Source organism: Eurosta solidaginis, chromosome 2 (assembly GCF_040869045.1).
Source record: "Eurosta solidaginis isolate ZX-2024a chromosome 2, ASM4086904v1, whole genome shotgun sequence".
In the NCBI taxonomy this organism is placed as follows: Eukaryota; Metazoa; Arthropoda; class Insecta; order Diptera; family Tephritidae; genus Eurosta; species Eurosta solidaginis.
The window spans coordinates 298,981,828-299,004,783 of record NC_090320.1 but is presented as its reverse complement, the minus strand read 5'-3'; the positions used below and the strand labels follow the sequence as shown (position 1 = coordinate 299,004,783).

General features: G+C 38.9%; 1 protein-coding gene across 2 annotated transcripts in view; it reads right to left on the bottom strand.

Moving 5' to 3' along the window:
• Window positions 1-22,956, bottom strand: part of Su(dx) (Suppressor of deltex) — a 37,884-nt gene that overhangs the window by 10,484 nt on the left and 4,444 nt on the right. The window contains exons 1-3 of one of the 2 annotated variants that reach the window (XM_067768738.1): window positions 10,703-10,847; window positions 7,260-7,902; window positions 7,053-7,195 (exon numbers count right to left, since the gene is read on the bottom strand). In XM_067768738.1, coding sequence (XP_067624839.1) covers window positions 7,053-7,195; window positions 7,260-7,599 — 483 coding nt within the window. In that variant the 5' untranslated portion in view covers window positions 7,600-7,902; window positions 10,703-10,847. Of the gene's footprint in view, window positions 1-7,052; window positions 7,196-7,259; window positions 7,903-10,702; window positions 10,848-22,956 lie in introns of those variants that run through there. The other variant, XM_067768737.1, reaches the window with a different exon arrangement.

The window sequence follows — 22,956 nt, the reverse complement described above, 5'->3', positions numbered from 1 at the left end:
CTATCCCGACTGATGCCCACCAAGGGGAGCGTGCCTTCCGTAAGGTCATTGAATCCGCCTCGGCACATTTCATTCCCGCCGGGAGCATTCCCGAAATCCGGCCCCATTTCCCGGCGGAGGCCGCGAGCTTAGCGAGGGAACGCGACCTTATAAGACAGCTTGATCCAGGCGACCCCCAAATAAGGGATATAAACCAACGCATCAGATTGCTTGTGGACGAACACAAGCGGGCGCAATGGGAAGAGCACCTAAGAGGTTGTAACATCTCTACCGGTGTAGGTAAACTTTGGTCCACCGTAAAGTCCCTATCGAATCCAACTAAGCACAAAGACAAAGTTTCCATCGCCTTTGGCGATAAGGTGCTGTCGGATGCGGAAAAATGCGCGAGCGCTTTCTGCCGACAATATATAATGCATCCTACGGTCGACAAAGATACACGGAGAGACAATAGACACGCACATAAACACAAATTCAGCGCGTCACCAATCACCATCACCGCTAGAGAGGTTGAGGACGCCATTGGTCGCGCTAAACCATCCAAAGCAGTGGACCCAGACGGCATAGCCATGCCGATGCTTAAAAACCTAGGGAAAGAGGGTTTCAAATATTTAGCGCATGTCTTCAACCTGTCCCTCTCCACCTTTGCCATACCCGAGAAATGGAAAATGGCCAAGGTGGTCCCGCTACTAAAGCCTGGGAAACCAGCTAACGTAGGTGAGTCATATCGTCCGATATCTCTCCTATCGCCAGTGGCAAAGACGCTTGAAGCCATTTTGCTCCCTTATTTCCAAGCACATTTGCAGCTAGCCCCTCATCAGCATGGCTTCAGAAAACTCTATAGCACTACCTCCGCGCTAAATGTCATTAGCACCCAGATAAATTGGGTTTGAATCAATACCCCCATCATAGAACAGTACTCGTAGCGCTAGACCTATCAAAAGCCTTTGATACGGTCAACCATGGCTCATTACTGCAAGACCTGGAAGGGTCTACCCTTCCCCCATGTCTTAAAAGGTGGACCGGAAATTATCTGGGTGGTCGGCAGCCATCGGTGCAATTTAGAAACGAAACATCAAAACCAAGGAGAATTAAACAAGGGGTGCCACAGGGTGGTGTCCTATCCCCACTTTTGTTTAATTTCTACATATCTAAGCTACCTTCACCACCGGAAGGAGTCACAATCGTTTCCTACGCCGATGACTGCACAATAATGGCCACAGGCCCATGCCCAGAAATCGATGAGCTATGCAATAAAATAAACGGCTATCTCCCTGATCACTCCAGTTTTTTCGCCTCGCGAAACCTGGCATTGTCACCGACTAAATCTTCCGCGACCTTATTTACAACATGGACGCCCCAAATGTCGACCATATTGAACATCCACGTCGATGGCACTACGCTACCGACTGTCCTACACCCCAAAGTCTTGGGTGTGACGTTTGATCAGGATCTACATTTTGGTGCGCACGCAACCGCAATTGTTCCGAGAATTCAGAGCCGTAATAAAATCCTCAAATCCCTTGCTGGCAGGACCTGGGGAAAAGATAAAGAAACGCTCATGACCACATACAAAGCAATTAGCCAGCCGATTACGTGCTACGCGTCACCCATATGGTCGCCAAGCCTAAAAACTACCCACTGGAAGAAACTACAGGCCTGCCAAAATACTGCTCTCAGAATCGCCACGGGCTGTCTTCTTATGTCCTCAGAACACCATCTGCATAATGAGGCGAGAATACTCACCATCAGGGAGAGAAATGAGATGCTGACCAAACAGTTTCTGTTGAATACCCAGAAACCTGGGCATCCCAACAGACATCTGATTGACGAACCAGCACCGCCTAGGGGCCTAAGGAGTCATCTCCGTAAGCATTTTGAGGAAATACGGCACCTGAGAACCCAGCCGTATGAAGCGAAAAAACACAAGCAGGTCCTTGGTGAACTCCATAGACAGGCGTCGGACCTTTATGTCGTGAATTGCCCGGTGAATCCAGTACTTGAAGAAAAATATCCAGAACTCGCGGAAGAGGAACGCATACTCCCCAGGGAAACGCGTGTCACTCTTGCTCAACTTCGTTCTGGATACTCTTACCTATCCAGAATCAACCCCGACATACAATGCCCCGCTTGCAATGTGTCCCCACATGACACCAACCATCTCTTTAATTGTAATGTGGAACCAACGCCTCTAACACCCCTTTCCTTATGGTCCACCCCTGTTGAAACGGCAAGTTTCCTTGGACTCCCGTTAGAGGATATTGATGACAATTTGTGATCGGTCGCGGCTATTAGGTGGGGCGAGCATTGCTACAACAACAACAACAACCAGAGAAGTTAAATAACTTTTCCAGCTTCCTACAGAGCAGAGTGCGGTCTACAGAATCAAACGCTTTAGAGTGGTCAAGAAGTGTTAAGAAGGCAATGTAACTTTCATCCACTCGCTCACGAATTTATTCTGTCACAGATAATAGTGCCGTTGTACAGCTCCGCTTTGACCTGAAACCGGACTGACTGTCTGACAGGAGCTTGTATTCATGTACATATGATACGATTTGCCCATGTAGAATACGTTCAACGACCTTAGAGAGGAAAGGGAGTATGGCTATTGGTCGATACTCAGTATTTTGTTTACGGATTGGAATAACTTTTGCAGCTTTCCAGTATATTGGGAAGACACCGGTCGTCAAAATTGAGTTGACCAAGTAAGTAATGTGGGGAAGGACTTTGGGAAGAATGCCTTTTAAAAACTTTGAACATATACCATCAAGCCCCATTGCGTTAGACTTCACAGAAAGTGGTGTATCCTAAGTATACCATACTATCTTTAAAGATAACCTGTTAATAATTTTTTTCCACCATATTTATTTTGTAATGTTGCTGCTGTACACAAGAACTTTTAAAAGTTCAAATAAATTTACATTTATGTCCACCTCAGCTTCAACTGGCATAACGGTTTCAATACTACTACGGATTATTCTTATACTTTCAACAAAAACCTGATTTAATTGCCTAGCAATTTCAAAATCTTCCTCAACATAAGTGTTGCTTATAAAAACTCGTTTTATTTGAGAATTCTCGTTGTTCATATTTGCAGCATCTTTTAGACATTTCCACATCAGCCTTTGGTTGTTACTGTTGATTGTGATTTTATTCTCCATGTATTTCTTCTTTTTAAACTTGATTACTCTTTTCTAGTATCGTTTTATATCTTTGTAATTCTCCCATGAGTTTGATATCTTTGCCAGCTTGTAAAGTTCATATTTTTCCTTGCTCAGTTCTGTAAGTTCACCGTCGTACCACTTATTCATTAGTTTGATTTGAACTTGCTTTTCAAATATTATCGTGTCCATTACGTCTTTCAAAATATTATTTATGACTATGACTTTCTCATCACCAGATTATAGTTCCTAAGGTGATTTAATAAATTTTCCCCCGTATAGTTGTCCCAGCATAAGCGGTTATCATACACTATCATTTTGTAGTTTTTTTGTACAGGCAGTTTGATACAAATTGTTTCGTGATCTGATATTCTCTGATTCTCTAAGTTTTGTATTTCGATATCACCGCTATTGCTATAGAGAAGGTCTATTTGTATATGTAAGAGTTTTGTATTTTGTTTTTTCATTAAATAAAACAGAAACGCATATCATAAAAAAAAACTATTATTCCTTTGTGTCACCCCGAAAGTCCTTAAGTAAAGGTAATATTGTTACTTTCCACGTGTGTACACTTCCTTTTGACACCGACTGTAGCTGTTTTGGGCTAGTAATTCACTATCAATAATAAACATATGGTTTCAATGAGTAGCTTGATTTCGCTGGTTGACTGGGTAGATTTTAATAGCTCACATGGATTGAGCGATGATTCGCGGTAGCAATTAGATATAGAGAATCGTACAATTTACTTGTGTGGACACTCCTCGGCTTAAATTACAAAGTAAATCGGGAAAAGAAAAAAAAATTTTAAACAAGTAAGGAAGGCTAAGTTCTGGTGTAACCGAACATTACATACTCAGCTGAGAGCTTTGGAGACAAAATTGTCCTTTTCACGGATACATACAAATGGTAATACTAAAAAGTGGAGCAACTCGCCTTTGCTATCTTTCTACAGCTATCAATTCGTTTTATTAGAATATTTTTTTTTAAATATGAAAATTTGGTTAAATTTTAACGCATTTCTATATCATTTTTTGTTTTAAATCATCCTTGAAATATTTTCGAAACGCTCTTGAAACGAGGTTCCTTTATCGTTTTGATAAATAAAAGAAAATCACCATATAGGATAATGAACCTAGGGTAACCCTGGAATGTGTTTGAACGATATGGGTATCAAATTAAAGGTACTAATGAGGGTTTTAAAAGGGAGTGGCCCTTAGTGCTATATGTGAAGGCTTTTTCGAGATATCGACCAAAATGTAGACCAGGGTGACCCAGAACATCATCTGTCGGGTACCGCTAATTTATTTATATATGTAATACCACGGAGAGTATTTCTGCCATGATTCCAAGGGCTTTTGATTTCACCCTGCAGAACTTTTTCATTTTCTTCTACTTAATATGGTAGGTGCCACACCCATTTTACAAAGTTTTTTCTAAAGTTATATTTTGCCTCAAAAACCCAATCCAATCACCATTTTTCATCCCTTTTTTCGTATTTGGTATAGAATTATGGCATTTTTTTTTTTTTCATTTTTCGAAATTTTCGATATCGAAAAAGTGGGCGTGGTCATAGTCGGATTTCACCCATTTTTTATACCAAGATAACTAAGTTTAGTAAAGATATATCGATTTTTTCTGAAGTTATCGTGTTAACGGCCGAGCGGAAGGACAGACGGTCGACTGCGTATAAAAACTGGGCGTGACTTCAAGCGATTTCGCCCATTTTCAAAGAAAACAGTTATCGAAAGCGATACCCTTACCAAATTTCACAAGGATTGGTAAATTTTTATTCGACTTATGGCATTAAAAGTATTCTAGACAAATTAAATGAAAAAGGGCGGAGCCACGCTCATTTTGAAATTTTCTTTTATTTTTGTATTTGGTTGCAACATATCATTACTGGAGTTGAATGTTGACATAATTTACTTATATACTGTAAAGATGTTCAATTTTTTGTTAAAATTTTACTTTTAAAATTATTTTTTTATAAAGTGGGCGTGTTCGTTAACCGATTTAGCTAATTTTTATTTAGCATACATATAGTACTAAGACTAATGTTCCTGCCAAATTTTATCATGATATCTTCAACGGCTGCCAAATTAAAGCTTGCAACACTTTTAAATTACCTTCTTTTTCCAAAATTTTACTAATTTTTTATTCTTCTTCATAACATCAACCCACCCGGTTGGGCCAGCCCTCCTCTAAACACTTGCAAACACTGCCTGCGATCTCTTTTCACGGAGCAGGCAAACGCCAGATGGGCCAAGGAACCTACTTGTAGTATATCCAAGCAAATCTGGCCTAAGCTGGATGAAAAGAGATCGCAATCGGTGATATTGTTAAACCGTATCTCTATAAGCCCACTAGTGGGCCTTCTTACAAGCCACTGTCTCATGGGCACTCACGGTGCCTATATGGGCCTGCAGACAAATGACTTCTGCCGCAGTTGTAGGGACGAGGAGAATATAGAAAGCGTAGAGCACTATCTGAGCCACTGTCCCGCACTGTCAAAAACCGGGTACCAATGCCTCCACAGACACTCCTTTAGGTGCCTTGCGGAGCTTGAATCTATAAACCTAAACGACATCTTGCGTTTCATTAGGCAAACGCGCTGATTTAGCTTCACTGGGATCTAAACTTTCTTCTTTGTCGAAGGTAGGGTAACAGAAAAAAGCCCCCCCCCCCCCGCCCTCGCGTGGTTCCACAGCGGGCCACAACGGCCTACGTGAGTCTCGGCTCGGACAGCGAAGGCAGCCACTTTAACCTAACCTAACCTAACCTTCATTAAGATACCTCAAAATTTACTCAAGTTGTCGTGTTTACGGACAGACGGCCGGACGGACATGACTAAATGAATTTCTTTTTTCGGTCAGATGATTTTGATATATTGAAGTCTATATCTATCTCGATTAGTTTATGCCGTTACGGGGTATCGTTATGGCAACAAAATTACTATACTCTGTGAGCTCTGCTCAGCTGAGTATAAAAATATATGAGTTTAACTCCTCATGTCAGTTTAACTCTGAGCTAATAAATTAACTTGCCATTCTGCAAGTGGCCCTAAGTTATTTAATAAGAAAGGAAAACTGGAATGTAAATTTACCACATTTTTCCCCCTTTTTAGCAGTTATCACATTGTTATTAACTTATTGACGGCAAATTTTAATGTGGTGCTCTTGTTGTGACACCTTTTATAATAAACTTCAATTGCATAAATACTGTAGATCGAACAAAAGCAACATATCAATTACTTTAAAATCAATAGACATTCAAATAGGGAAGAACAGCTGTGCGTAAAATATTGAGTGCAGTCGTGAATAGTCAATGCTTATAGTGCATAAATAAATAAATGTAAAATTGTTTAAAATCCTAGAATAACAACTGTCGATTCTCTCAACAATTATGAAGAAATTTAATATCGATTTATCGTAACTTAAAAGTTTTGTTGAAAATGACGTATCTCAGACATTCTGTTAATATGTTCGTATCTCACGGCGGCCACACCGAAGGTCCTGGGTTTACGCCCCGGCAAAGCAACATCAAAATATTCATGACTAGCACTGTTAAATAATTTGTCAAAATTGTTGTGCTAGGAACAAATGTTCAAATAAAAATACAAATACAAATACAAAATTTTAGAAACAAGTTTTTTCAAATAGAACAACGTTTTTCTAAGCGGGGTCGCCCCTCGGCAGTGTTTGGCAAGCATTCCGAGTGTATTTCTGCCATGAAAAACTCTCAGTGAAAACTCATCTGCCTTGCAGATGCCGCTCGGAATCGGCATAAAACATGAAGAGGTCGTCCCGTCAATTTGTAGGAAAAATCAAGAGGAGCACGACAAAATTAAAATCTCTTCGGAGGTTATCGCTCCTTAAAACACAAATGTATACATACCAACACTGTAAACTCCTCATTCCATTTGGGTAGGTAAGTATTTTTAACCACCTCAGTTTTACGTTTACTTTTATTATCGATTATTAACTCAACATATGGATTTGGTTTTAGAAAGCCATTATTGCGCAGTGAAGCTTCTTCAACTGAAAAATGAAGAAAATGCATAATTAATTTAAATGCATAAACAACTTACATTCAAAAACTTACTTGTCACACTCAATTGATGATAGCCTTGATTATGGCCAATACCAGTAGTTGTTGTGCTCGTTGCTGTTGGCCCTGTTGCCATGGCTGACGTTGACAAATTTGCATTGCTACCGCTATTACTTCCCACTGTTGAAACTGTAACACCACTATTAGTCTGCATGACGCCAGAGCCACCTGCGCTAGCATTGCCAGCCATTGAGGATGATGATGATTGTATTGGTGCTGATGATGCGACTACAGCTGGTGTTGGAATTGGTGTGAATGTGGCGGGTGCTACTGAAAAGTAGTCGGCAGCTACATGTCCTAGAGAAGAGGCTGACATAACATTTCCATCGGCCATTAACTTTCGATACCAACTCTTATGTTCAGTTTCTCCGATTCGATCAACCAACAAACCAAAAGTTGTCTATTTGAATGCTGTCAAACGTTTTTTCACAATTTACTAATTGCAACAAAAACTAATTTTCGTGGTATTTGTTTTGGTTTGCTCGTTATTTTCAGTAGAGTTTTACTTTAATTTCGTTACGAATATTTACTTGTAGGTAGTTGGGACAATGTGTTTTGGCAAGTTAAACTTTTTTAATGCTCAACTGTTGCGCGCAGCAGTCTCGCCCGTACTTGCTTTCGGCAAAGAGAAAACAATCTGTAATAATTGAAAGTTAAAATTAGTTTAGGCTTGATATAATAATAGGTGATTATTATTAGCATATGACATCAATAAGAGGTAGTAAGCGATAATCCGAAACAGTTGTTTTTTATTGGCGAACGATTAAAGCAATTAAAATCGTTTATTTTACCAAAGTATTTTGATTATAATTTCAAATTATGATATATTCTTGCAAGTACCATTTGACAGCCTGATAAAATTACCCCATTATAAGTGGTGTGTGCATCGTAACTGAAAATAAGTATTGGAAAGTAATTTAATCGTGACTGCGCATCTCGTATTATTTATTTATTTTGCCTACAAATTGAGCCCTTTATACAGACTATGTTTGCAAATATCCTTAAATTAAATAAAAATTAAAGATTAACGGAAGTTTACACCGATATTACCAACTCTAAAGTAAGAGTTTAAATAGTTGAGTTGAAAAACGTGTGCTGAATTCCTGTATAAACCTCTTACATGTCTTTTTAACGCATCCCTAAAGCAAGGGATATTTCCCAGAAAGTGGAAAAGGTCTTTTATAATACCACTTTACAAAAATGGGAATAGATCATGTGTTTCAAATTAACCAGGGGTGACTCTAGAATGCGTTTGTACAATATGGGTATCAAATTAAAGGTATTAATGAGGGTTTTAAAAGGGAGTGGTGATAGTTGTATAGGTGGTCGCCTTTTTGAGATATCGCCATAAAGGTGGACCAGGGGTAACTCTAGAATATGTTTGTACGATATGGGTATCAAATGAAAGGTGTTAAAGAGTATTTTAAAAGGGAGTGGCCCTTAGATGTATATGTGAAGGCGTTTTCGAGATATCGACCAAAATGTGGACCAGGGTGACCAGAACATCATCTGTCGGGTACCGCTAATTTATTTATATATGCAATACCACGAATAGTATTCCTGCCAAGATTCCAAGGGCTTTTGATTTCGCCCTGCAGAAATTTTTGATTTTCTTCTACTTAATATGGTAAGTGTCACACCCATTTTACACACAAAGTTGTTTCGAAAGTTATATTTTACGTCAATAAACCAATCCAATTACCATGTTTCATCCCTTTTTTCGTATTTGGTATAGACTTATGGCATTTTTTTCATTTTTCCTAATTTTCGATAAAGTCGGATTTCCGCCATTTTTTAGACCAATACAAAGTGAGTTCAGATAAGTACGTGAACTGAGTTTAGTAAAGATATATCGATTTTTGCTCAACATATCGTGTTAACGGCCGAGCGGAATGGCAGACGGTCGACTGTGTATAAAATCTAGGCGTGGATTCAACCGATTTCGCCCTTTTTCACAGAAAACAGTTATCGTCCTAGAATCTAAGCCCATACCAAATTTCACAAGGATTGGTAAATTTTTGTTCGACATATGGCATTAAAAGTATCCTAGACAAATGAAATGAAAAAGGGCGGAGCCACGCCCATTTTGAAATTTTCTTTTATTTTTGTATTTTGTTGCACCATATCATTACTGGAGTTGAATGTTGACATAATTTACTTATATACTGTAAAGATATTAAATTTTTTGTTAAAATTTTACTTAAAAAAAAATTTTTTTAAAAAGTGGGTGTGGTCGTTCTCCGATTTTGCTAATTCTTATTAAGCATACATATAGTAATAGGAGTAACGTTCCTGCCAAATTTCATCATGATATCTTCAACGACTGCCAAATTACAGCTTGCAAAACTTTTGAATTACCTTGTTTTAAAAGTGGGCGTTGCCACTCCCCCCTGGTCCAAAATTTTACTAATTTTCTATTCTGCGTCATAATTTCAACTCACCTACCAAGTTTCATCGCTTTATCCCTCTTTCGTAATTAATTATCGCACTTTTTCGGTTTTTCGAAATTTTCGATATCGAAAAAGTGGGCGTGGTTATAGTCCGATATTATTCATTTTAAATAGCGATCTGAGATGAGTGCCCAGGAACCTACATATTTCATCAAGATACCTCAAAATTTACTCAAGTTATCGTGTTAACGGACGGACGGACGGACATGGCTCAATCAAATTTTTTTTCGATACTGATGATTTTGATATATGGAAGTCTATATCTATCTCGATTCCTTTATACCTGTACAACGAACCGTTATCCAATCAAAGTTAATATACTCTGTGAGCTCTGCTCAACTGAGTATAAAAATATCTGCTGACTACCTTAAATACGCAATGATTTGGGTGGGTGGCTTGGAATCACGTCCTTTCCAACCCCCCACACATCGCAACCCTACTTCTTGTGTGTCAAATATAAACAGCTGCTCAAAATCACGCCCATTCCGACAGCACTAATAATCAATTCTCGTTGCTCGGCATCACAGTCCATCCCGACAACTGATTTAATAATATATATACATATTTTATAATATAATTTTGTTCAATTTGTATGCTTCTGTAATTAATCTGTAATCCGTAACTATATTTAGTCGGATTATTTGTTAAATTTGTTGACTAATAAATAAATAAATGCTTTATAAGTATACCGAGTAGCAGGTCGACGTGATGGGCTCAAAAAGGAGCTGACGTGAAGTGCCCTGCGGGATTATTGCTTTCGTGTTACAACTACCCCTAAGCCCTGTCTTGCTGATAGCTCGCGGTTATATTAAACTACGTATGTTTACACAAAAAATTTCAGTTTTAAATTAAGTACTGGAGTTCTAAAAGAACATGTTCACAATTAAGTGTGCTATATAGAAAACGTTTTTGACTTACTGCAAATATTGATATTAATTATCAGCAAAATAAAATCAACAAAAGAGTTTTGACTAAACAAATAAATACCTGTCTCGTTTCTAAAGAATTTTAATCCCCAGAGATAAATTTTGATTAAAGATAATTTTATTTTTACTTTTAATTTAATTTTATTTTTTAATTAAAGAGATAAGACGCATTGCAACTTGAATATTTAATCACTGTTGGCTTCACTTTATTATGGCTCTGGATAAGAAAATAAAGGCCACAAATTACGTTTTCAGCTTCAGTGAGAGCTAGACCCGACCGCTGGGCAATTGGGATCTGCGTTATCCTTAGAGTTCACTCTACAGATTTGAAATTGTTATCCATAATGAATTGGAAGATGTTCTACTTCCATTAAACAACTAATTGATTGAACTAACAGTATATTTGCAAAGTTTATAATACTTTCTCTTCTTTAGTCACCAAATTAAATTAACTATTACAAATCCCACAAAAAGAAGCGACGTGGCTATATAGAATAAAGTACCCAAACCTTCAATAAACTACAATAAGTCGAATATAATGCAAACGGATATTGATAAATACAAAAGCAGTAATCTAATATATACACTTACTAAGTTCATGGATGTAGCTAAGATTTGATCTAGAGGGGGGTAGGGGTGTCTCCATAGATATAAGGACGGAAAACATGTTTAGGAATAAATTTAGAAAGGCTTAGTATAAAACAGTCCATAAGTTACTTTACATTGAAATTTATTCACCATGTGAAATTAGGAATACTTCCGAAGTATCTGGGCAACAAAATACATTTTAATCATGAGATTCTCAACTATGAAACTAGAAGTAGTAAAAATATAGGACTGCCTAGGGTAAGAACTGAGTTCGCTAAAAAGACTTTAGAATATATAAGTTATAAAATGTATAATGAATTACCAAATGATATAAAAGGCTGTGAAAATATTAATAAGTTTAAAGAAAAATTATTTTTATTCTGTAAATTATTAAATTTGTAATGAACTTTTAATTTTTTAATTTAAACTAGGTCTTAAAGACCGTGAATAAATACACAAAAAAAAGAAGGTGCACTCCAGCAGTAGGTATGCCTGTCCTAAGAGGCGACTAAAATACCAGATTCAAGGGGTTGTGTAGCGCAACCTTTTCAGGTTGCCAGCGCAATATATACCTTCTCCAAACCCAATTGCTAACCTCACCTATCCGTGGCGAATCATGTTCCATTAACAGCCGAGTCTCTGGCGACCCCGAACTCCTCATGGCTCTAGGGAGGGCGGTATGGCCTAGAAGGTTGTTGTTGTTGTAGCGATAAGGTTGCTCCCCGAAGGCTTTGGGGAGTGTTATCGATGTGATTGTCCTTTGCCGGATACAGATCCGGTACGCTCCGGTACCATAGCACCATTAAGGTGCTAGCCCGACCATCTCGGGAACGATTTACATATGTGGCCACATTAAACCTTCAGGACATTCCCCCCCTCCCCACCCCCAAGTTCCATGAGGAGCTTAACATGCATCACCGAATTCACCAAGTTATTAAAACAAAACACTTAAAGAAAAGTTATATAATAAATTTAAATGCTCACTTCGCATAATTTAAAAAAATTAATAAAGAACAATGAATTTAAATAAAATGTTCCAAAATGTCGAACATATTTTCAAAATGTCCTCAAGTTGTTAAAAAAGCAAGTTACCCGAAAAAGGTGCCGAATTTTATATCCCGAGTGGCTGAAAGAATAAGCGAAATCAGTGATGCAAAAATCCTTTAGTAGGCTCCAGTGGAGAATTCATTGAAATGATTCTCAGCTCATACTTAAGTTGCATATACATACATATCTTCAACACGTATGAGAAGGGTTTGAAAAATCACTTTATTTGCTTAACTATAAAATAGCGTCTGAAATCTTAATTTTGATTTTCACACTTCATCATTCAACACCCAATTCTACCGGTTTGACATTTCCTAAAGTTGGCGGCCCATCCCCAACTAGTCCCTTGGAGCGAATCACATTGGATATAGCCTATCAGCCTTGTTTAAATATGACCAACACGTTGTTGTTGTTGTTGTAGCAATGCTTCGCCCCACCTAACAGCCGCGACCGATCACAAATTGTCATCAATATCCTCTAACGGGAGTCCAAGGAAACTTGCCGTTTCAACAGGGGTGGACCATAAGGAAAGGGGTGTAGAGGCGTTGGTTCCACATTACAATTAAAGAGATGGTTGGTGTCATGTGGGTACACATTGCAAGCGGGGCATACATTTTGTATGTCGGGGTTGATTCTGGATAGGTAAGAGTTTAACCTGTTACAGTATCCAGAACGAAGTTGAGCAAGAGTGACACGCGTTTCCCTGGGGAGTATGCGTTCCTCTTCCGCGAGTTTTGGATACTTTTCTTTAAGTACTGGATTCACCGGGCAATTCCCGGCATAAAGGTCCGACGCCTGTTTATGGAGTTCACCAAGGACCTGCTTGTGTTTTTTCGCTTCATACGGCTGGGTTCTCAGGTGCCGTATTTCCTCAAAATGCTTACGGAGATGACTCCTTAAGCCCCTAGGCGGTGCTGGTTCATCAATCAGATGTATGTTGGGATGCTCAGGTTTCTGGGTATTCAACAGGAAGTGTTTGGTCAGCATCTCATTTCTCTCCCTGATGGGGAGTATTCTCGCCTCATTATGCAGATGGTGTTCTGGGGACATAAGAAGACAGCCCGTGGCAATTCTGAGAGCAGTATTTTGGCAGGCCTGTAGCTTCTTCCAGTGGGTAATTTTTAGGCTTGGCGACCATATGGGTAACGCGTAGCACATAATCGGCAGGCTAATTGCTTTGTATGTAGTCATGAGCGTTTCTTTATCTTTTCCCCAGGTACTGCCAGCGAGGGATTTGAGGATTTTGTTACGGCTCTGAATTCTCGGAACAATTCCGGATGCGTGCTCACCAAAATGTAGATCCTGATCAAACGTCACACCCAATATTTTGGGGTGTAGGACAGTCGGTGACGTAGTGCCATCGACGTGGATGTTCAAAATGGTCGACATTTGGGACGTCCATGTTGTAAATAAGGTCGCGGAAGATTTAGTCGGTAATAATGCCAGGTTTCGCGAGGCGAAAAAACTGGAGAGATCAGGGAGGTAGCCGTTTATTTTATTGCATAGCTCATCGATCTTTGGGCCTGGGCCTGTGGCCATTATTGTGCAGTCATCGGCGTAGGAAACGATTGTGACTCCTTCCGGTGGTGAAGGTAGCTTAGATATGTAGAAATTAAACAAAAGTGGGGATAGGACACCACCCTGTGGCACCCCTTGTTTAATTCTCCTTGGTTTGATGTTTCGTTTCTAAATTGCACCGATGCCTGCCGACCACCCAGATAATTTGCGGTCCACCTTTTAAGACATGGGGGAAGGGTAGACCCTTCCAGGTTTTGCAGTAACGAGCCATGGTTGATCATATCAAAAGCTTTTGATAGGTCTAGCGCTACGAGTACTGTTCTATGGTGGGCGTATTGATTTAAACCGCAATTTATCTGGGTGCTAATGGCATTTAGCGCGGTGGTAGTGCTATGGAGTTTTCTGAAGCCATGCTGATGAGAGGCTAGCTGCAAATTTGCTTGGAAATAAGGGAGCAAAATGGCTTCAAGCGTCTTTGCTACTGGCGATAGGAGAGATATTGGACGATACGACTCTCCAATGTTAGCTGGTTTCCCAGGCTTTAGTAGAGGGACCACCTTGGCCATTTTCCATTTCTCGGGTATGACAAAGGTGGAAAGAGACAGGTTGAAGACATGCGCTAAATATTTGAAACCCTCTTTCCCTAGGCTTTTAAGCATCGGCATGGCTATGCCGTCTGGGCCCACTGCTTTGGATGGTTTAGCGCGACCAATGGCGTCCTCAACCTCTTTAGCGGTGATGGTGATTGGTGACGCGCTGAATTTGTGTTTATGTGCGTGTCTATTGGCTCTCCGTCTATCTTTGTCGACCGTAGGATGCATTATATATTGTCGGCAGAAAGCGCTCGCGCATTTGTTCGCATCCGACAGCACTTTGTCGCCAAAGGCGATGGAAACTTTGTCTTTGTGCTTAGTCGGATTCGATAGGGACTTTACGGTGGACCAAAAGTTACCCACACCGGTAGAGAGGTTACAACCTCTTAGGTGCTCCTCCCATTTCGCCCGCTTGTGTTCGTCCGCAGGCAATCTGATGCGTTGGTTTATATCCCTTATTTGGGGGTCGCCTGGATCAAGCTGTCTAATAAGGTCACGTTCTCTCGCTAAGTTTGCGGCCTCCGCCAGGAAGTGGGGCCGGATTTCGGGAATTCTCCCGGCGGGAATGAAACGTGCCGAGGCGGATTCAATGACCGTACGGAAGGCACACTCCCCTTGGCGGGCATCAGTCGGGATAGGGAGGGCAGCAAAGCGGTTGTCTGTAAAAGATTTATATTCTTCCCACTTTCCTTTTTTGAAGTTTATGAAAGTGCGTTTTTCGGTGACGATGAAATCGGCGGTACGGTCGAGCGAAATAAGTATATGCAGATGGTCGGATGCCAATGTTACCATCGGCTGCCAGTTGACGCAGTTTACGAGATATCTGGCGAACTGTGACAGCTTCCTACCATACGTGTGGGGGCGTCTCCGTTTATTGTGCAGAACGTCGTTTCTTCTATTTGATCCGCCAACATCTCACCCCTACTGTCCGCCCGCAAGTTTGAGTGCCATAGATCGTGATGGGCATTGAAATCGCCTAAGATAATGCGATTGTTGCCAGTGAGTAAGGCTCTGATATTAGGGCGGTATCCACTGGGGCAACAGGTGGCAGGAGGGATGTAGATGTAGTTCAATATTTATTGTGTTTATTAAGAATGTTTATTAATTGTTAATTAGGTTTAGTTTTTACACATAGTTGTAGATTAAGTGTAGTTTTAAAATAGGAATAGTTGTAGTTGCTGCTTAGATTTTAGAATAGCATGTAAGTTCAAACATAGTTTTAGTTGTAATTGTTGCTTAGATTTTAGAATAGCATGTAAGTTCAAACATAGTTTTAGTTGTAATTGTTGCTTAGATTTTAATTTCGCATGTAAGTTCAAACATAGTTGTAGGTTTTGCTTAGGTTTTATTTTTACACAAACGTTCAATATTTTAATCAACTTTAGTTATTAAACAATAGTTATTTTCAAGGCTAAGTAGCCGTGCGCATGTTAAACGCGTCCGTCCGTTTCGAGTGCTTTAATTCAACTGTCCTTTCGGTATTTTTTGATCGTCCATTCGTCCGTTAGTTATTAAGCGTTGGTCAAGTTTTCGTTGAGTCTCAGAGTCGCTTTTAATCAGGGTCGCTTAGGTCAGAGTTGCATTCCCACATTCGGCTATCCTGACAGGGCATTCGACTCGAATGCTGGGTCCGATTTCTTCATATTCTCCACCACAGAAGAGTTACCTACTTTCTCGACTGAATACCGTCCGTGATTGAGTTTCTCGACTACCTTATACGGCCCCAAGAATTTAGGCTTGAGTTTTATTCCCGACCCGAATTGTGTCCTTTTAATGGCCACTAGTTCCCCTGGTGCGTATTCTGTTTCAGGTACTCTCTTTTTGTTGAAAGGTTTCCTATTTTCCTCCTGAATCCTTTTTATATTTTGTTTTGCCTCTTCTCGAATCTCATCCCGTTCTTCATCTAAAACCCGGAAATTTTCCTCTTCAAGAAGTGCTCGGATATCTGCATTATCGTTTGTGCGCATTTCTACGCCTGTTAATATCCTAAACGGAGAGTGTTTTGTGCTGCGTGGGGGTGTGTTATTTATCGTTTGCTGTACCCGTTCGACGTGCTTGTACCATACCTTTGGATCCCCTGCACATAGCTTGGCTAGCATTGGGACAACCATTTTATGAATTCGTTCGACCTGTCCGTTACCAGTAGCAATAAGATGTTGAATCATCTCTTGTTTACAATACTCCTCGAACACTTTCGCCGTAAATGCCGTACCCCTATCTGTAATGATTCGCTCTGGGTTCCCGAAAATAGACGCGAGTTTCTGCAACCTATTCACTACTTCTGCTGCACCTGTACTCTTCGTTGGATAAAGCCAGACGAATTTCGAGAATGCGTCTACTATAACGAGTATATGATTGTAGCGCTTTTGTGTTTGCTCCATGGGTCCTACATGGTCAATGTGGACGGATTTGAGTGGTATATCCGCCTTATCTATGGGGTTAAGCAGGCCTTCTTTTTTCCCTGCCTTTGCGTCTATAATGATGCATTCAATGCACCCTTTTACTACACTTTTTACTTTTGCACTTAAATCAGGGATATAAAGATCGTTTTCTACTATATCTTGCGTATTTTTCGCGCCAGTGACCTTGTTGATGCGCGATTTTGATTATTTCCTGCTCCATAATCGCTGGTACCACTAGTAACTCTTTCGACGAATCTTTATATAAAAGGTCATACTTTAAATAATAATCTTCGTAGCTATTTTCCACTAAGGCAACCCTAACAGCACGAGAGCACTCGTCAAAGCGTTCTTTAGCTGTTGTACCGCAGCTACTTGCTCATTTCCCATTGCAAACTTTGAATTTTTTTTCAGCAGATCCGTCAATGGCATTGCAACTGTTGCGTAATTAGGGATGAAACGGCGGAAGTAAGAAGTGAGCCCCAGATAGCGCTGGAGTGACTTCTTGTCATTTGGCACCGGGAAATCCCTAACCGCTTTCGCCTGTTCCTTGGACACTTTTATGGTTGAGTTTTCGATGATGTAACCTAAGAAACTCACTTCCTTTTTCAGAAATTGACATTTGTTCCACTTTATTCTGAGACCGTATGATTCGGCTACAGTTAGGACCCTTTTCAATTTTTCAATTCCTTCACGTTCGTCTTTGGATGGGACTATGAGGTCATCCATGTAGATAACTACAGTACCCTCTCGTACTAGCTCATGAAAAATGGCGGAAATGAATCTGCAGAAAACTGCGGGTGAATTTGAGATGCCGAACGAAACAAAATTGAATTCATATTGGCCGTTATGAGTGACAAATGCGTAAATTTCTTGGACTCCGATTCCAATGGTACGTGGAAAAAGCCATCTTTTAGGTCCAGGGCTGTGAAAACCTTAGCCTTTTCTAACCTCTGTAGGACATCGTCTATCAGTATCATTGGAAAATTGTCTCTTACCACTTTTTCATTTAATCTCCTATAGTCGCAGCATAGTCTCTTCGAACCGTCTTTCTTCGCTGCTAATACTATAGATGACGCGTATTCGGAAGTGCTTGGACGGATAACCCCCTCATCTAGCCAGTCTTTCACCTGCCTATCTACTATTGCCTGATCAGAAATAGGTAGTCGTCTGGGACGACTGTATACAGGAACTTCATCCTTTAGAACAATCTTCATTACCACGGGAGAAGTCTGAGTTATCTTCGGCATATATCCTTCGATGATGTTATTCAATTCTGACTTGCATTCAACATTCAAATGGTCTAAGTCATGGTCCTTCTTATTCACCTCTTCGATAATGTTAGATAAACAGATTTCACCAAACTCTTGTACTAGTTCCCCGATGCCCTGACACTTTTTATCTGCGGAATTCCTAACTGACGTGCCTCTTCTATCTTCACCGCTTTCGCAAGTGGTTTTTTGTTCTCCACACTGGCGTTTCAAATTCTCTTTCAGCTGGAATTTAGCTCCTTCATCCCCTATAAACACATTAACCCGTTTTAAAATGTCATTTCCGAGAACTGCACTATATAAAATATCTCTCTCTCTCTCGACGTGAAACTTAATTTTAAGGTCAATTCCGTCGATTTTGACTTTTTTTCGAAGCTACCTATTGTGGTTATTGTTGCGCCACCGATTCCTGTAAACTTTTTGCCTTCGTTGGTTAGTTCGATACCATTTAACATAAATAGCGTATCATAACGTATAGCACTGATGTCACTTCCTGTATCGATTATAGCAGATATGGTAACATTGTTAATGGTCAATGTCTTGAAAACTCGGTTACCCGATAGAGTTAATGTCAATACTTCATATTCAGAAGTCATGTGCAAACTATCCTTATCTTTCTTTGAAGCTTCCTTTTTAGTATCTTCTGTTTTTTTATTATTACACTCGACTGCGCGATGACCAACCTGATTACATTTAAAACACTTAAAACCCTTCAACTCGCAGGTCTTAGCCAAATGCCCTTTTGCACCACTTTTAAAACATGAAGAGTCGCTTGTTTGCTTGGTTTCCTGTGCTTTACCACCCACTACAGAGGTTTGATGACCTGCCTTCGAATAAGTCTGCGCCTTAGAATTTTTCATTTTTTCGTACACTTTTAAATTAACCTTAAGTTCCTCGACTGTCTGTGCCTGATACAGGATTATTATTATTATTATTTATTATTACGGCGGTTTAAGCCTAAAACTTAGATTATTACAAATTATAAATAAATTTTAATTATAATAGTATTTCTAGCGTTTGGGGTGTCGGAATGCATGAGATTCCGATCAGCACGGGAACTGGTGGTCCCAACGGGCGAGTCTTGGAGTCATCTCATTGGGAGGTTGGAAGGACGTGTTCACAATCCTGCCCTACTCCAAGACGTATGATTACAGTTTTATTATGTATGCTGTCGGAATGCATTTGATTCCGGTCAACCCAAAAGCTAGCAACTCAGCAGAATGAGCCACTCTTATCGGACGGTTGGAAGGACGTGTTTCCAATCCTCCCTGTACCAGCTTTTTAATTAATTATAATATATCATTGTTGTAGGAGTATACGTGATTCACATGAACTGTTTGTCTGGGACGATATTTTCAGGAATTCTTTCCCAATTTGATTGCGAGCGATATATGTATTTGCCCTGATGCATAAGGTTCCTCTGTGTCTATTTGGATTGCCATGTACGCTCAAGGATCAGTAACATGAAATACAGATACAAAATATTTTATCTTATTGGAATGGTTTTGCAATATTCTAATAAACTTTTTTTGAAGGTGTTTAAGTTTTCACAATTTTTAACATGATTAGGTAGTTCATTAAAGCATTTCAGGCCTTTGTAAAATATATTTTGCTTGTCCATTTCTGTTTTGAGAAGAGGTAATCTAAAATTATTATTTTCCCTGATTATGTAAGAATGGGTTTCATTCACATAAACAAGTTTTTCTTTTAGGTAGGCTGGTAATTTACCATGCTTGATATAAAATACAAATTTCATGCTATGGTAAAATATCAACTGTTTCACACTCAACCAGTTTAGTGCATCAAGCATACTCTTTATGGAAGTGTGGTAACTCACTTTCAATATAAATCTCATAGCTTTGTTTTTCATAATTTGTAACCTGTCTACTTGTGTTTCATTGGCAATAAAGAATATTGTAGGGCAATATAAGAAGTGTGGTTCTATGATGGATCTATAAACTTTCAACTTATATTTCTTACTAATAAGTTTACACGATCTCTTCCAAAATCCAATTTTTTTGCCCATTTTTGCAACAATATAATCAATATGACACGTAAACCTCAGTTTATTGTCAATCAGGATCCCTAAGTACTTAAATATTTTGACATCCTCAATGCTCGTATTCATTATTTTTAGATCTAAATTAAGTGATTCTTTATTGGTCGTCCTAGATAAAACCATGAACTTAGTTTTGTTAACGTTAAGCTTGAGTTTATTAATGCAAAGCCATCTATACAATGAGTCCAAATCTTCTTGCATTTTGCTCCTTGCTATTGAAATGTCCGTTTCATTTACTTCAAGTAGCGCATCATCTGCAAACAACCTGATTTTACTATATTTCAGTGCTGATGATATATCGTTTATGTAAATGTTGAACAGGATTGGTGCTAATACCGACCCTTGTGGTAAGCCTATGACCACTTGTGCCTCGGATGAGACTACTGACTCGATGGCTATTCTTTGTTTCCGGTCTGATAAGAAGCTTCTAAACCACTGCAATTCATTTTCCCTAATACCAATTTTTTGTAGTTTATCGAGCATTATATTCCTATCAATTGTTTCGAACGCTTTTTTCAGGTCAATGAAAACTGCTACTATATGTTTTCCTTCCAGCTAGATATGACGTAATTTAACACCGTCTCGCAAGAGTGCCTTTCTCGGAAACCGGATTGTTCCTTTATAAGGATTTTATAATTTTCTAAGTAATTAAGCAGTTGATTTTTTATTACAATTTCCAGAATTTTTTCTATGTTCAGCAATGTATTTATCGGCCTTAGTTCTTCTTAGTTGACTTGCTCTGCCAAGAATCCGGGATACCCTTAACAAAATATTCGAATAAACTCTCCTCATCAAGGCTAATAGCATTCCCTATCTCCATTAGACAATACAAATACTCTCGCAAGGTTTCCGATGGATTCTTCCTCGGATTTTTTAACATCTTATGGACTTCGACAGCTGACAATTTTTTACCGAATTCTAGATTTAGTGCTTCTTTCAACGATTTCCAGTCGCCGATGTTAGATTGGCTTCTAACAAAAGCTCTGGCATCTCCCTTTAACAACTGCCTTGCATAAACAAATTTTTGCAGTTCGTTCCAACCAATACCAACGCATTATCTTCAAAATCTCTCACCCATTGACCTATACTCGGATAACCTACCCCCGTAAAATGGCCTATCGAGTCCTCTATATCACGCAATGTAAAGTGTGATAGCTGAATAGTCGATAGTTGTTGGGGAACACCGGTTGCATCTCCGTATAAAGAACCATTATCTGAGCCGGATGCCCCATCGTTATACAAATTGAAATGCTGGAGCAACCTGGTTTGTAATTCAACCTTTCGTCCCGTTGTACTCAACCCTAACTCTGTCAACTTTTCCTTCAGTCCGTCCACTGTTAATGATGTAATCGTTTGTACGTCCATAGTGTCAGTTGCGCCCAAGATTGATGTGAATGGAGAAAAAAAAAATTTTCTTTTAAAAATACTTAAATTATTGTTATTTTTTACTATCTTATCGATCTTACTAAACTACAGTGTTTGGTTGAGCGAAATTTAAGGCAATGTTAAAAATCTGTTTGAATTCTAATAAGAATTTTGTTTTTACTTTTCTTCTTTATTAGCAATTTTCTTGTTGAAAATTATTGATACTTCTTATTTACTTTAACTTTTGTTATTATTTGCTTTCTTCAGCACAAAACTTTATTCGCCCTATAGTTCAGCCAGAGGATAGATATAATAAGAGCCGTCCCTCGTTATTTTTTAGGCATTTACTCGATGTAAACTATGAGGTAGTCGCTACTTTTGTTTTATCAAAGAGGATAAATATAATAAGAGCCGTCACTCGTTATTTTTTATGCATTTACTCGATGTAAACTATGAGGTAGTCGCTACTTTTTTTTTGGGCGAGATGTTTATAAATGTCTTCTATACATTTTCATGGGGTATTTGTGTTTATTTTTCCGACTGTATTTAATTAATTATTTAATTCTCTTTCCAAAAACACGTTTGCATAAAGTGACAACACCGCATGGAGAAATGGAAGGCAATTCAAAAATGTTCCTCATAAAACAAAAGTAGCGACTACCTCACAGTTTACATCGAGTAAATGCCTAAAAAATAACGAGTGACGGCTCTTATTATATCTATCCTCTTTGCCTGTATATTTCAACTTTTCCACTTTTTAATTTTGATTTAGAAACTCGCTACTTTAATTCGCTGCTTTAATGAGCTTCTTTTCTCACAACTCAAATATTTTAAACTTTACAATTTCATCTTAACGTTTATTTATAAAAATTTCGTTTCTACTACTACTATTTTTACTAAAATACAACGTTCACTTAGCTGCAACTTCTTGTACTCCGCTCTACTTCGATATGCTTCTTCCACTTAAGAATTTTTGCGAATTTGTTGTTGTTGTTGTTGGATTCTTCCTTTGATCTGCTGGCGCACTTGCCTTGAAATTACTAGCGTCTCTGCTACTGCGTACAGTTGACTTAAAAAATTTGCTGTTTCACAATTTTCGCATGATGGCGAATTTTTTCAGCCTTTTCACAAACTAGCCGAGCATCTAATTTTGGTTGAGCCCCCAATTTTTAGTTCAATATTTATTGTGTTTATTAAGAATGTTTATTAGTTGTTAATTAGGTTTAGTTTTTACACATAGTTGTAGATTAAGTGTAGTTTTAGAATAGTAATAGTTGTAATTGTTGCTTAGATTTTAATTTCGCATGTAAGTTCAAACATAGTTGTAGGTTTTGCTTAGGTTTTATTTTTACACAAACGTTAAATATTTTAATCAACTTTAGTTATTAAACAATAGTTATTTTCAAGGCTAAGTAGCCGTGCGCATGTTAAACGCGTCCGTCCGTTTCGAGTGCTTTAATTCAACTGTCCTTTCG